The following is a 14,591-nucleotide window of genomic DNA, read 5'->3' on the forward strand; positions in this document are numbered from 1 at the left end:
CCTTTTATAAACCTCTTGGGGCTCAACCTAATGTGCCTGGGCTCCAGGACAGATACCACAAATTTCTTCGTTGTTAATTGTTCCTGCACCCACCTAAGTAAGTGTCCATAATTTTACTTTTTAGCCAATCGCCCCCCCCCTCCCCCTTTGCTTTCTCCCACTCTCTAATCTATCACCAATGGATTTCATGTGATCTACCTACATCCCTTCCTTTGATTGCAATGTATGAAAATAGACGAGAAACCACCATTTCGTTGAGATATTGCTTCCTGGCAATTGTCGACAGTTTGGCTCAAATAAACTCACAAAATTCTTTACAGGTTTGAATGTTTTGCGAACACTTCTTTTATTGGGAAGCATACACAGGTCACTTCACAGGGTGGAAAGCAGCCCGACGCCACTTGGCAAGACCCAGAACAATGTTGGCCAGAGTCAGGAAAGCCACCATCGCTAGGACTAACCCCAGCATCAAAGAGGTGAGAGAAGAGGTCGACTCCTCCATGTCAGGGTTAGCAGTCTTCTCCAAGAAGATCAGTGGCCCCACTGTGACATCTGCCTCTTCTGTCACTGAAAGATGAGACACCCAAGGGTCACCTTTGTCCCTCACCAGGAATCGGGTTACGGGTTTTGCCTTGCCTCACTGGGTTGAACTAGGTTTTGTTTTAATCAAGAAAGCTCAAGCCCTAGCCAGTTGGACTAAAGAGTTCTAGGTTTGATTCCAGTCAAGGGCACATGCCCAGGTTGCAGGCTTGATCCCTAGTAGGGGGCATGCAGAAGGCAGCTGATTAATGATTCTGTCATTGATGTTTCTATCTCTCTCTCCCTCTCCCTTCTGCTCTGATAGCAATAAAAATATATTTTGTTAAAAGAAAGCTCAAAATTGCATCCTTAGGAGTAAACATCTTTAAATGGGGGATAAGGGGGAAGAATGTCACCCTAAAGTGACAGCAAGTACCTTAGACCATGAGGAGAGCAATAGCCCTATGGCCAACTTAAGACCTACCGTGCCTGCGCCTGCGGGAAGCAGACTCTTGTCGCTGTCCCACCAGTCTCCTGGAACGACTGCCACAGCTGCCCTTGTTACAGCAGTGACAGATATCAGCAGTGCCTTCTACTGGGGACCAGCTGAGAGGGAAAGTCAAGAGGATTAGATGACTGGGTTGCCTGCAAGAAGCAGTTTGCTGATAATACATGTTGAGAAATAGACACAAGGGTAGTTAATCAGGTTTTCTACCCCAGCCATGTCCAATCCCATCTCTTCACCTGTTGGAAGACTTGCTGAAGGAACAGGCTTTGTTTAGTTGGTCTGGGACGTGGTCGGCTGAAGTGACCTTCAGATGGCAGGTGATATATATCTGGAAGTAAAAGCAGTTATTACTAGGGGAGCTCTAAGTTGTATCAGTGACTTTAATAAGTCATTTCTTATATAATGCTTAACCCTTGGGAGGAGAGGTGGAAGAGCTACATTTTAGAGATGGGCCACAGAAGGTCAGAGAAGAACTTGTCTAAAACTACAGAGCAAGTAGCAAATTGGATTCTCAATCGGAACCCATCATCTCTAACTTCCCAGCCTTCCCCAAAATTGTCTAATCACCAAGCATGCCCAACCTCGGCCCATTAAGTCAGAACCTTGGAGCTAGGGCCAGGAATCTAGCCCAAAGGGGCCATTATCCCCAGACCACCTGGGGTAGGTAAAATTTGGACAAAGCCAAGGACCTCTTAGCCAGAGGTCCTATTTTATACTCTCCGTGGCACATCAACAGCCCCTGCTAACCCTGCAAGGGCATGGAAATTCTATCACCTTCTCTCCAAAGCCTTCTGCAGAGCCACAAACCTTGGCCACCACCTAGTGGCCAAGTATACAGGCAGGGAAACCATTTTGGAAACAAGGCAGGAGGCACTTCTATCGGCCCCACCACAGAAAGGTTCTGGGGCCTAGTGTCCCTATTCCAGGAGGGAACTGTTTTTATCCTCAGCTTCTTCTCAGTACATTTTTTCAGATGTTAACTGGAGCCTAAGATTATAGGGTGGTTCCCCATTAGCTCCTGAATAAGCTGTTTCTTCTCTCCTTTGCCATGGCCACAGTCAGCCGGGCCATACAGCCCACCTTTGAGGGAGAGCCCTCCCGAGCTTGGGCTACCTGCCACTGATCAGCATTGTCTTCTGGTCTCTTAGTACCTCCCTATCCCTGGAGATGCAGATACCAGCTCAGGCGACCACCTGTATAAAGTCTTAGGCCCGTCCTCCCCACTGGACCACCTCTGAAGTCAACCTCAATTCCCTAGCCCCAAAAGGATCCTCTAGCCCAGTGGTTGGCAAACTCGTTAGCCAACAGAGCCAAATATCAACTGTACAACGATTGAAATTTCTTTTGAGAGCCAAATTTTTTAAACTTAAACTTCTTCTAACGCCACTTCTTCAAAATACTCAACCAGGCCGTGGTATTTTGTGGAAGAGCCACACTCAAGGGGCCAAAGAGCCACATGTGGATCGAGAGTTGCAGTTTGCCAACCATGGCTCTAGCCTATGACCCACAAGGGGGGACCAGAACCATGTACCTTGGTTGCGGGCACATCCCCAGTAGGGGGTGTGCAAGAGGCAGCTGATAGAGAGTTAGAAACATTGATGAGAGAGTCATCTATCTCTCTCCCTTCCTCTCTGTACAAAATCAATAAAATATATTTTAAAAAAAAAAAAAAGGACCCTTTCTCAAAGTCTGTTCTCCTTTATCCCCGTTTCTCAAAGTCTGTTCTCCTTTATCCCCGTTCAATCCAGGACCTGCCATCAGAAGCTTCGGGACATCGCACTAACAGCTTTCATGCCTGCCCCTCCTGCTATCTACCAGTCTGTATCAACTACTTCTGTTCTGAGAACAAAACTCTGGGCGAGGTGAGGGAGCAGCAACATACTCTTCTACAAATTCACACTGCTTGCCCCTGAGGCCTCCCAGCCTTTGAGCCTCTGGTTCAGTGGTTTGCTAACCTGGCTGTTTATTAGAGTCGCGGGGAGCTTAAGTGGCTTTTGATGCATTTTCAAGTAAAACAAGATAGACAAGTGGATGGATGATATAGTAAAACATTAATGGTAGAACCTAGATGGTAGGTACATAGGTGTTTGCTATAAAATTCTTTCAGCCTAATTTTTATAAGATGTTGGAAAAGGCGAGGCCAACCTCTCCCTCCCTCCCCCTCCATTAAGTGAAACTATATGGGAATATATGCAAGTATCATAATCACTTTCCAGGGGATCTGTATAGAGCTAGAGTTTAGAACCTCTGTTTTAATCCCTTCTCCCTCCTGACCAGCTATTCCAAACTTTACAACCCCTATTCCTAACTTGCTTAAAAGCTACTTGAGCCCAGCTGGTCAGTGATTGAGCATCAACCTATGAGCCAGAGGGTTATGGTTGATTCCTGGTCAGGGCATTATGTCCGGGTTGCAGGCTAGATCCCCAGTAGGGGGCGTGCAGGAGGCAGCTGATCATCATTGATTCTCTCTAATGTTTCTTTCTCCCTCTCCCTTCCTCTCTGAAATAAAATATATTTAAAAAATAATAAGCTACTTGATTTTATTTGTAAAATTCTACTAGCACTGTCTGACTATAAGGCAGTCCTACCTGTGCTTCCTGCCCCATCTGTCCATACCTCAGTCATCAGGAGCAGTCTACATTTTAGCTCCCACTCCCTCCATCCCCTTAGTTTCAAGTGGGCTTTCTCACTCAGTGGTTCTGAAGGGGTGGCCCCCAGAGTCACAGCAACAGCCAATGGGGACTTGTCAGCAATGCAGAGTCTAGGCTCCAATCCAGACCTGCTGAGCCAGACCCTGGAGGCAGGGCCCAGCAATCTAGTTCAACAGGCCCTCTAGGCCAGGCGTCTTCAAACTACGGCCCGCGGGCCACATCCGGCCCGCCAGGTTTTTGGGCAGTGAGCGCAGCCGAGGTGTTACAGTAGGAATTAGTAGTTCATATAGTCCGGCCCTCCAGCTCTCTGAGGGACCGTGATCTGGCCCCCACTTTAAAAAGTTTGAGGACGCCTGCTCTAGGCGATGCTGATGCATTTGGGTTTCACAAAGTTACTGGTCTAAGCCTATGATCGAGTTTAAGATGCTTCTCTGTATGAAAAGTTCTCACCTGCTTTCCTTGCCCTTCTAGAAAGCCTCTGGAAAGCTGACACCTGCTTTTGTCAACTCCTTTACTCAACCCTCCCACCTATCATCTGGGTTCTGGCCCTGCTGACCTTGGCAAAGACAAGATCAGTGACCTGATCACCAAATACCACGGTTGTTGGTGCTCATCTTATTTGAACCGTCAGCTAAGTCTCCTGGGTTCCTCTTCTACTTTGTTCTATTTCTAGTACCCCTGATTCTGTCTCTATCCTTCATGGGCTTGCTACCAAAGGGCCTGTGCCAGCCATGCCTTCTCCTTGAAGATCTCTCTAGAGCCCATGGCTTTATCTACTTGGCAAGTTGTGGAGGTACTAGGAAGGGGGAAGAACTATTAAGTTATTACTTGAGACAACTAGTGAGCCAAAGCAGCAGAGTAAGCCTGACGGCCCTCACCCCTAAAGTTCTGGGTATTAAGAAAGAGGAATTACCATGTTTCTGGAGTCATTAGCAAAGTGGAACACATCCACTGTGAACTGGAGAGTCTCTGGCCCCGGTCTGGGTGCTTTGAAAGCAGATGAAGCATCGGAGAGGCCATCCACGAGACAACTTTGAAGAGAATGAGTGAAGAATGAGGTTCAAGGCCGAGGAAGGCGGCATGGGTCATGGTATGAGGGGTCCCCAGAGAGGCAGCCCAGCCCTCACCCATGGAAGTCCACGATGGTGTGATAAGGGGAGGCATTCCGATTTGGCGTTGGGGTAGCCACGCAGTGGTCCACGAACAGTCGCAGTGGCACGTGGCTGCCAGTGTGGACTTCGGCCTGCAGGTGGGCTGTGTCTCCCAGCTGGAAGGTGGGGGACCTCTTCTTAGAGCTCCAGTTCTCTGAAAGACACAGTCAGGTGTGAGAGCCTCTCCCTGCCAGCTCCTCTCGCCAACTCCCCGCACCAGCCCTCCTTGCTTACCCTCCATCAGGTACAGGGAGAAAACCAGCTTCTCCTCCGAGAACACTGTGGTCCTGAAGGGCACCCAGGTGGGGAGGATGCCGTGGCTGCTCACGTTGCCCTGCCTGGGAAGAGAACAGGAGCTACTTGTCATGGGGCTCACCTCATATGGCTCCACTTAGAGGGGGTCTCACTTCCACCTCATTGCAAAGTCTTTAGCTGTGACCCAGCCAGACAGCTAGTCAAGGTAGCTGAACAGACACATGAAGTCTGAGCCTGTCCCTTAACCTCCTGAACAAAACATGGGTGAGTGGTTCCTCCCAGCCACGAGGACATCTGAGCTACAGCTGGGAGGCAGCCATCTGTTACTTTGGTTTCTAGACCCACATCTGCTCCTTGTTAAGGTTCACCTGGGAGGCTCAGTCCCTCTCTACTACTCAGGATTCTTGAGGCCAGTCCTAGTGAAGAAGTCCTCAGAGACAGATGCAGGTAGTTCTCTGGTTCTTTTTTATATATATAAATATGTTTTTATTGACTTGAGAGGGGACTGCGGAGGGCGGGGGGAGAGAAAAATATTGGTCACTTGCCTCCTGCATACTCCCTTCTGGGGTTGGAGCCCTAAACCCAGGCATGTGCCCTGACCAGAATCAAATCAGCAACCTTTTTGTGCAAGGGATAACCTCAGCCACACCGGCCAGGACTTGAGGCAATCTTTTAAATCCACTTCTCTAACACGTGTGCATGCTTGACCTTGCTCTTAGGTCAGGATTTTTAGCAATGCACCAAAGTTCACTAAACAATCTATAATTATAAAAGTGTAATATGCTAATTAGACCAGACATCCTTCCTTCCGGACCAAGAAGCAGCAGGCGGGGGACGCAGGCATCTGGTTCTTGAGAAGCTATTGAGATACTGAGCCTAAACCGAGACAGGAAGTCCCTGGAAGCAGTCAAGTGTCTCAGGACATCTGCCCCGCTGACCCCAGGGGGATCTCATGGGAAAGGCTACTTCAAGAACCAGACCTCCGCTAACTGGAGCTAGGATAAGGTATCTCAGCCCGAGGCAAGCCTCCTCACGGTCTGCAGACATCAGGCCGGGTGAGCCAACATGCTCCGTTCAGTCCCAAGCAGAGCTATTTTGAAGTGAGAGGTGGCCATGATCCCAGCAAGGTTTCAATTCTCTCTGGTTTCAATTCTCTCCCTGCCCTTGGAGATTCCATCTCCCTCACCCAACATCATCAGGCACCAGCTCCTCCAGCTCTCCTTAGCTCTCTCAAGTCAGCTGCCACAGGTCAGGTCTTCTCTCATCCCAGTCTCCAGCTGGTCCTACCAGCTTCCACCTGTCTCTCCTACCAGCTATCAGAGGACCTTCCAGGTTGAAGAATTAGTCCTCATTCTGTTGGTGCTTGGGGAGGGGCACTTGCAAACTGAGCCTGAACACCTTCACTGCATCTCTGCCCTTCAGAACCCATCGGTCCCCCTCCCTTTAATAAGCCACAGGCACCAGACCCCCAGGCTGTAGCCCCAACTAGTGACTCATTGCCCACCCCTGGGGTGTATGTGGCTCTGCCTAGACTGTCTCAGTCTCGCCTGTCCTAAAGCCCCATCTGGGATCTTGTTCTGGGAACTCCTCCCTTGATCTTTCTCCCGGCGCATGCTCACCCCTGTACCCTCATGGTATCAGCACCATCCCCCCTGAGCTTCCCCCAGAGGGGAGGACAGGGATTAAGACCTACACACTCTGCACTCAGCCCAGCACAGGATCCTGTGTTGTGTGATAAGCTACAGCCACCCTCTCCTCACATCGCAGCGCCAAAGTTCACGGGCACTGCTTAGTGCTCAGGGCTTGAGGGGCTTCCCCCACCCACACAGGTGGTCTGGGTTAAACCACAGGGAAACAGCCGGATGTGTTGGTCAGAGCTTGGGACCTCCCCCTGCCTACACTATTGAAAAAGTGTTCTGAACTCCAAGGGGGGCCTGGACAGCTTTCACCCAGGGGCAGCGGTGGCCCAGCTGCAGTTCAGATGCTCAGGGGGCCCCTGACTCTACCCAGGGCTGAGGGCAGTGACCACAGCCCATGCACGTCCACCTTCTTGCAGCCATGCTGCCAGATGCTGCTGGGAGGCCGACAGGATCGCCAAAGGGCCTTGGCACCTCCCACACTGACCTGGGGAAGCGGCATTCTATGGGCACCTCCACGCGGTTGGTCCTCACGATGGACAGGTTTCCCACGGGGCGGGGGTTGTGGAGCAGGAAAGTGCTGTACACCAAGGCGTCCTCGGTCACCTGAAGGAAAGGGGAGGGTCAACCCCACCAGCTTCACCTGCCAGAGCTGGGCCCAACCTGGGCCAGGGAGCAGGGAGGGGAGCCCAACGGAGGCAGGAGAACACAGGCCCGGACCCAAAGCCTGCTCTGCTGGGACCCGGGGAGAGCGTGGTTCCTAGGCCCACATCTGCTCCTTGTCAAGTTCCCCGTGGAGCTCAGTTAGCACCAGGGTGCCCTGCCTCTTCTGACTTATTTCACAGAAAGCCAAATGGGTTCGGGGGCTGCCTGAGGCAGGAAGAGTACAGGCAGGTGCCACTGGAGCAATATGCAGCTTCTCATCAGCTTTTCAGGAGGTCACCTGGGCCCAAGTGGTTGCCTGGCCCACCCAACCCCTCAAAACCTTCAGGGGAGAGCCCCAGCTTCCTATTAAAGAGTGTCCAGCAGACCAGCTGCATAGTTTGTGGGGCCCATTGCAAAGTGAGAATGTTCACAAGATTTTCAGGGCAGCGGGGGAGTAAACCACGTGTGGGCTGTGGAAAGGCACGGGAGTCATTCCCAAGCAGCCCTGCCCCCAGGTGATCCTTATCAGGCGGGACTGGGAAACCAATCACGGGAAACTCTGCACTTGTCAGGCTAGTGGAGGCATCTGGGATCTGAGATACTGAGGTCTGGCTCCCCCTTCTGTTCTGGTTTGGGATATGGGAACCGGGAGTTCTAAAAGCTCCAGCTTAGTTTTAACAGCTGAATCTAATGCAAGGATTGGAGAGTTACTAAACTAGACTAATTCCTTAAATAACTGCCACACCTAGCTGGCTTCCCAGCCCTCTCCCCAGGGATACAAGGTCCCGGAGTCTTCAAGGCAAACCCTGGGAACCACACCTAAAGCGAGAGCTCCAGGTGGATGCCTCCAGGGGCTGGGCTTGTCCCGCCCCAGCCAACTACCGAGATCCCAGTCCAGAGCTGGGTGGGCAGAGTGGGAGCCCCATGATGGAGGGAAGACAGGTTCTCCGTGAAGGAGAATGAGTTCAGGGGATTGTGGACCAGCTAGGGATCTGTCCTGTCTTGCTGGAAGGTCCCCCCTACTCTAAGGATGGCAGTTTCATTATAACATTATAGCATTATTGCCTGTAGTAAAATTGGTTTCGTTATAGGCCATTTTGTTGAAAGGCACAGGACCTATTCATGACACTGAGGACTCACTAACCCCCCATTTTAGGGGAGAGGTCTGGCCTGGACAACTCAGTTCTCCTCCTGAACATGCCTCCCACATTACACCCTCACTCCCCAGTCTGACCTAAAATGCACTGCCCTCTGGACTCCACCCACCTACCTAATTTGGCCAGCTAAAGGCAGGAGCCATCACCTCCCCCACTCCCCAACCTCATCCCTCCCTCTCCCTCCTCCCAGCCCACCTTTAGGCCTCAGCTGCTCCTCCTCCCACCCCACAAGTGAAAGGGAGCTGCCCTAGTCCCTGCTGCATTGTCTCTGAATCCACACTCCCCACTGGGAGCCACCTCTCCCGGGTCCTCCCACCCATGCCAGTCCAAGCCTCACCTGCAGGCTGTTGCCACACTCATGTAGCCCAACCTCAAACCTGACCACATCATTGGTGTCCACAGAGTCCAGGGGCTCACAGTCCTCTGGGCCCAGGGTGAGGTCTGCAGGCCTGATGAGCTTCCCAGTGCCAAAGAGGTCTTTGCTGACAATGACCAGGAGCTGGGCCTCAAGGCACTCCACCACAACGCGGGGGGTCCCTGTCTGCAATATGGGCTGGGAGCAGCACAGCTCCGTGCCAGCCCAGAGCAGAAAGCAGACAAAAAGCCCGTAGCTCAGCGCCATGACACCTACACACACTCCCTCCAATAACTGCTGGGCAGCCCCCGCCTGCCCTCTTATACCCTGAAGGATGGCCACCCACACCTGGGCTCCCACCTGCCCCCCTCCCCATCTCAGCCAATCCAGTCAGCGAGGCTCTTGCTGCTCAAACTGGCACTCGGTGCGGCAGCATGGGCATCACCTGGAGCTTGTTAGCAATGCAGGCTCTCAGCCCCACCCAAACCACAGGGTCAGAATCTGGTTTTACACTCCCTCCCCAACTGATTTGTATTCACGTTAAAGTTTGAGAAGTGTGACCTGACGGCCTGGTCAATCATAATTTCTCAGCCCTTTCTACTCCCACCCTTTGCTGGCCCTGTCCTCATAGCCCATGAGGGAGCCAAGAGCTGTCCCCGGTGGATGAGGGAGGCCAAGAGAAAGGCCTTGATTGGAGAGTGGGTAGAATTTTATTGGAGAAGGCAGGTCGCTTATTCCAAGTAAGAGCAGGAAGAGGCATCATTAGGAGCTGACAAATTTTGATCTGCTGCCCGACGTTATGGAAGATAGGAGGGGAGGTCAGTTTAGGTTAGGGGTGTCGAACTCAATCAGAGAAGGGGCCAAAATCTAAAATCCAGCCTAAATCGCGGGCCGAATGGTTTACTGAACAGTCATAAACTGACAATGTTAACCAGAAATGTGAATTTAAAATGAGTGGAACAATCTTTTCCTTAACAGTGCTGTTAACCAACTCACATGCTATCAAGGATTTGGCCCGAGGGCCTTGTGTTTGACACATGTGGTTTAGGTAGAGGCAGCTAATAGAGGTGTAGACAGGACACTGGATGGGCGGGGGAGGGGCAATTTGAGCTCAGAGTGGATGGAGCTTCAGATTGGGGGGGGGGGGGGGGTTTGGAGGAGCAAGAGTGGCAGTTTAGCCAAAGCTGGTTTGGCTCAGTAGATAAAGTGTCGGCCTGCGGACTGAAGGGTCCCAAGTTCCATCCCGGTCAAGGGCATGTATCTTGGTTGCGGGCACACCCCCGGTGGTGGGTGTGCAGGAGGCAGCTGATCCATGTTTCTCTCTTGTCAATGTTTCTAGCTCTCTATCTCTCTCCCTTCATTTCGGTAGAAAATGAATAAAATATATTTTTAAAAAAGAAAAAGAAAAACCTTGCCTTCGACATCATTAATAAGCACCTTATTAAAAAAATTTTAAAAAAAGAAGAGTGGCAGTTTGGAGGGCTGGGGAGGATCCTGAAGGCACGGGCTGAGAGGCTGGGTTGTACTCTGAGGTGGAGAAGCACCACAGGGGGGTCTGAATCAGGTGAGTAATCCGGTTAGCTCTGCCTGAAAGTCTTGACTGGAGTCAAGGGTCAAGAGGCTATTGCAGCAGTCCTGGTGGGAGAGGGTAGAGAAGGACAGACAGGGTCAGCATTTACAGTGCCCTACTCTGCCAGGCCTGGGCAGGGGAGGGCAGTTGGAAGGGACCAGGCGTGCAAGGGAGGACAGTTGTGTGTGATCAGGCAAGCAAGAGAGGGCAGTTGGGAAGCACCAGGCCTGTAAGAGAGGGCAGTTGGGGGTGATCAACCCTGCAGGGGAGGGCAGTTAGGTGTGACCAGGCTGGCAGAGGAGGGAAGTTGGGACAAACAGGCTGGCAGGGGAGCAGTTAGACATTAATCATGCTGGCATGGGCGTGGTAAGGGGGTGAATAGGCTGGCAGCAGAAGCCGTTAGGGGCAATCAGGAAGGCAGGCAGGTGAGCAGTTGGGAGCCAGCAATCCTGAATTGGGATTGGGCCTAAACGAGCAGTCAGACATCCCTCAAGGGGTCCCAGATTGTAGAGGGTGCAGACTGGGCTGAGGGACACTCCCCCCACCCCCCTGCACAAATTTCATGCACCAGGCCTCTGGTAAATAAATAAAATAAAGCAATTGAACCATAAATGTAAATTGCTGAAGTATCCTATTGGTATTTGTGTGTGTGTGTGTGTGTGTGTGTGTGTGTATTTCATATTCTAGTTTACTTGTGAAAAAATAAATAAATAAATGGAGGGAAGAGATTACCCCACAACTTCCTCTGAGCTGATCAACATGGGGGTAGGAGGGCAGATACAGACAGTCAACAGAGAAGCAGGTAGGAACTCTGAGCGCAGGCTGCAAGCTCACTTTGGTGGCCTGCCCCTGTGGAAGCCCTCCCCTCTGGGTTTCCTGCCTTCCAGCCCCAGAAGGAGGGAGCCAGTTGTGGCCTGGGGCCCCTGAGGGACAATGAGCTGAGAGGCTGTATCCTACCAGTGGGGCCTCACTGGAGGAGGAAGGGGCCTCTTGTATTTGTTACCCACAGCAGTGTTTTCGAGTTGTGCTCAAAATAGAGTGGGGTGAGGTGATGAGAAATCAGGAACTCCCTAAAGCCTCATATCCATCCCCTCTTGCTCTCTGCCTCAGAGCTAACCCCCCTGAGAAGACTGCAGAAAAAAAGATATGAAGAAATTGGATGGGGGTTAGATGAGGCATGTACTGGTGGGGCAGTCTGGGTGAGGATAGAGGTGTCTTAAAAAATATATATATATATATATACACACACACACACACACACACACACACACACACACATAATTTCCGAGAGAAAGGGAGAGGGAGAAAGAGATAGAAACATCCATGATGAGAGAGAATCATTGATTGGCTGCCTTCTGCATGCCCTCCACAGGGGATTGAGCCCGCAACTGGGGCATGTGCCCTTGACCAAAATCGAATCTGGGATCCAAAATCGAATCCAGAACCTTTGAATCCACAGGTCGATGGTCTATCCACTGAGCCAAACCAGGTAGAGTGATAGGAGTGTCTTTATACATTGGAATGGTGGTAAGCAAGTGGTATGGGGCTTGTGTTTCTCTCTTTTTATTTGTTTCTGTGTGAGTGTGAGTGTGTGTGTGTGTGTGTGTGTGTGTGTGTGTGTGTGTGTTTCTCTTTTTTGGAAAGAGAACTAGAGACACCTCCATCAGGAAGCATGGCCTGCCCAGCCCTATCCAGATTCTGGGTCTTTTGCATTGTTTTGCTGAGAAGTACTGCCCTCTGGTGACCAAAATGCACCAAAGGCCCGGCCACTAGCCCAGAGCATAGCATTTTTCTTATCTCCCAGATGTTGGTTTCTAAGTACTATTGCTCTGTAAAAGCAGAACCCAGGGATCCTTGGAGAGTTGGCTGATTCAATGGTAAGGCAAAAAATACGAGGAACATATTGTTAAGCCAAAAAAAAAAATGCTCACAAAATGACAAGGATGTGTCAAAAGAACACAAGAGCAAACTGAATGGTGGTGGTGCCTGGGGAGGGGGGAGAGGGAAGAGGGAGGAGGGGAGAGAGGTAATCTCACTGGGACAACTGTGCATCAAATGAATAGGACAATAAAAACTACACACTAAATAAGAATCCATGAGCATCCATGCTGATGATATATAAAAACACACATAGGTGGGAAAACTTTTTTCTGTAAAGTTGAAATTTCCTTACACTAGAATGCCAGCCAATAACCATTTGCAATCATTATAGTAATAGATTCAGGCAGGAATTATCTGTGCATGTTAAAAAATTAGTTGATGATATGATGGAGATATTAGCTAAATCTATGGTGATGATCATTTAGCAATATATAAAAGTACCAAATCAATGTGCTGTACATCTTAAGCTTCTACAATGTCACTATATGTGACTAAACTTCTGTATGTCACTTATATCTGGAAGAAAAGTTGGAAGAAAAGTTCTGAAGATGGATAGTAATGATAGTTGCACAACAATGTGAATTTACTGAATGAATGCCACTGAATTGTGCACTTAAAATTGTTTAAAATTGTAAATTTTATGGTATGTGTATTTTACCACATTAAACCTAGTTGATGGAAGTTTGAATGCATAGTTTCAAAGCTTCTCCCTAAAGATTCTTTATCAATTACAAAGGATTAACTGGTTTCTTTATAGTAGATAAATCTGGCAGACACTACTTTAGCCATATTGTCAAAGTTAACTAACCATTAGTGGAATAATGGGATAAACTGACATGAGGTGTCTCCTGAGTATTTTTTTAAAAAACCACATATGTTGGGATATATTTATTTATTTATTTATTTATTTTACACACATGTAAAGAGATACAGAGAGAGAATGTGTAGCAAATCGTCACATTTGCTGAATCTGGGTAAAGGGTAAACAGAATTTCAAACCCTCTCTCACCCCGGCAGAGGAGCTCAGTTGCTTAGAGTGTCATCTTGATAAGCCAAGGTTGCAGGTTTGATTCCTGGTCAGGGCTCATACAAGAATCAGCCACTGGATGAGTGGACCAACAAATCTCCCCCGCCTCAATTAAAAATATTTAAAAAATAAAAAAATTAAACATAAACCCTCTCTAAGTCAGATTCAACTGAAAGAGAAGACAATGGGATCCAATTTCAGAAAAAGGCGATTAACAAGTTTTCAAAAGCAACTATTGAAACAAAATACAATGTTACTAGGCGTAAAACAAACCAACAAAAGAGCTGTAAAATCTTTGAGGAAAATTTTATGAAAAATTATTGAAAAATCATCAAAGAATACCTAAATGCAAAGAGAGATAGTCCATATTCAGGGATGGAAAATGCAATATCATAAAGATATTTCCCCTAAATTAATCTATTATTTCTATAAAAATTCCAACAGGAGAGAGAGGGGGGGAGAGAGAGAGAGAGAGGAACTTCAGAAACTGATTCTAAAATGTATATGGAAAGGCTAAGGGCTAAGACTTTTGAAGAAAGAGAACAGGGAGCATTTGAGATCTTGCTCCCTGGCATACATAGTAAGTTTGAATCAAATAAATTCTTATAAAAATTTTCTACATCAACATTGACTTGATGCAGTTGACAAAATTCTAAAGAAGTACATCCAGGACCACCCTGCAGTGCCAGGTACAAACAAGGGCCCATTGTACCCCACCGGCTCCCCATGTAGACAAAGGCATGAAACGTGGATGGAGAATTACATTCACTGCGGAAGCAGACCAGACCCCAGGAGTGGAGCCAGGAGACATACAAGAGAAAGAACATGAGGTGTCCCAGAGGGACAGTAACGATTTGCACGTGACATACAAGATCGCCCTGTGGAAACCCTCTGCAGGTTTCAGTTCACACTCACGCACCGTGATGTATGACAGATCACGGTGAAATACCCGCCTGGCAAAGTCACTAACCTGCATGAGTCCATGTGGTTCGAGGTGAAGGAATGCCACAGTGTTATAACCCCTTTGTGAAACGTGATCTCTACATAGAGATTGATGTGCAGTTTCCTCAAAACAACTGCATCAACTCTGACAAGCTTTCTGAACTAGAAGACCTGCCATCCAGACCAGAAGTCCAGAACATTACCGGAGACAGAAGAGGTAGGGCTCCAGGAATTCAACAGCACTCAGTCTCGAGAGGCAGGCAGAGGCGCAAAGCCTATAGCGACAGCTCTGA

The 14,591-nt window shown here is 49.2% G+C and overlaps 1 protein-coding gene across 1 annotated transcript; it reads right to left on the reverse strand.

Moving 5' to 3' along the window:
- Positions 1-327: 327 nt before the first annotated feature.
- ZP3 (zona pellucida glycoprotein 3) lies at positions 328-9,302 on the reverse strand. Its single transcript, XM_036409969.2, has 8 exons — positions 8,861-9,302; positions 7,209-7,327; positions 5,064-5,167; positions 4,806-4,983; positions 4,592-4,709; positions 1,264-1,355; positions 1,004-1,125; positions 328-567 (listed from the first exon to the last, which is right to left on the reverse strand). The coding sequence occupies exons 1-8, from the start codon at positions 9,143-9,145 to the stop codon at positions 368-370; spliced, it is 1,218 nt and encodes a 405-aa protein (XP_036265862.1). The 5' UTR covers positions 9,146-9,302; the 3' UTR covers positions 328-367.
- Positions 9,303-14,591: the final 5,289 nt, after the last annotated feature.

This window comes from Pipistrellus kuhlii, unplaced genomic scaffold, assembly GCF_014108245.1.
Source record: "Pipistrellus kuhlii isolate mPipKuh1 unplaced genomic scaffold, mPipKuh1.p scaffold_m20_p_4, whole genome shotgun sequence".
In the NCBI taxonomy this organism is placed as follows: domain Eukaryota; kingdom Metazoa; phylum Chordata; class Mammalia; order Chiroptera; family Vespertilionidae; genus Pipistrellus; species Pipistrellus kuhlii.

Coding starts and splice junctions, on each gene's coding strand:
- ZP3 (XM_036409969.2), bottom strand. CDS start 9,145: ATGGCGCTGAGCTACGGGCTTTTTGTCTGCTTTCTGCTCTGGGCTGGC. Junction 5,168..7,208: donor ATAGAATGCCGCTTCCCCAG/GTCAGTGTGGGA, acceptor TTCTCTTCCCAG/GCAGGGCAACGTGAGCAGCC. Junction 1,356..4,591: donor CTAATGACTCCAGAAACATG/GTAATTCCTCTT, acceptor TTTTACTTCCAG/ATATATATCACCTGCCATCT.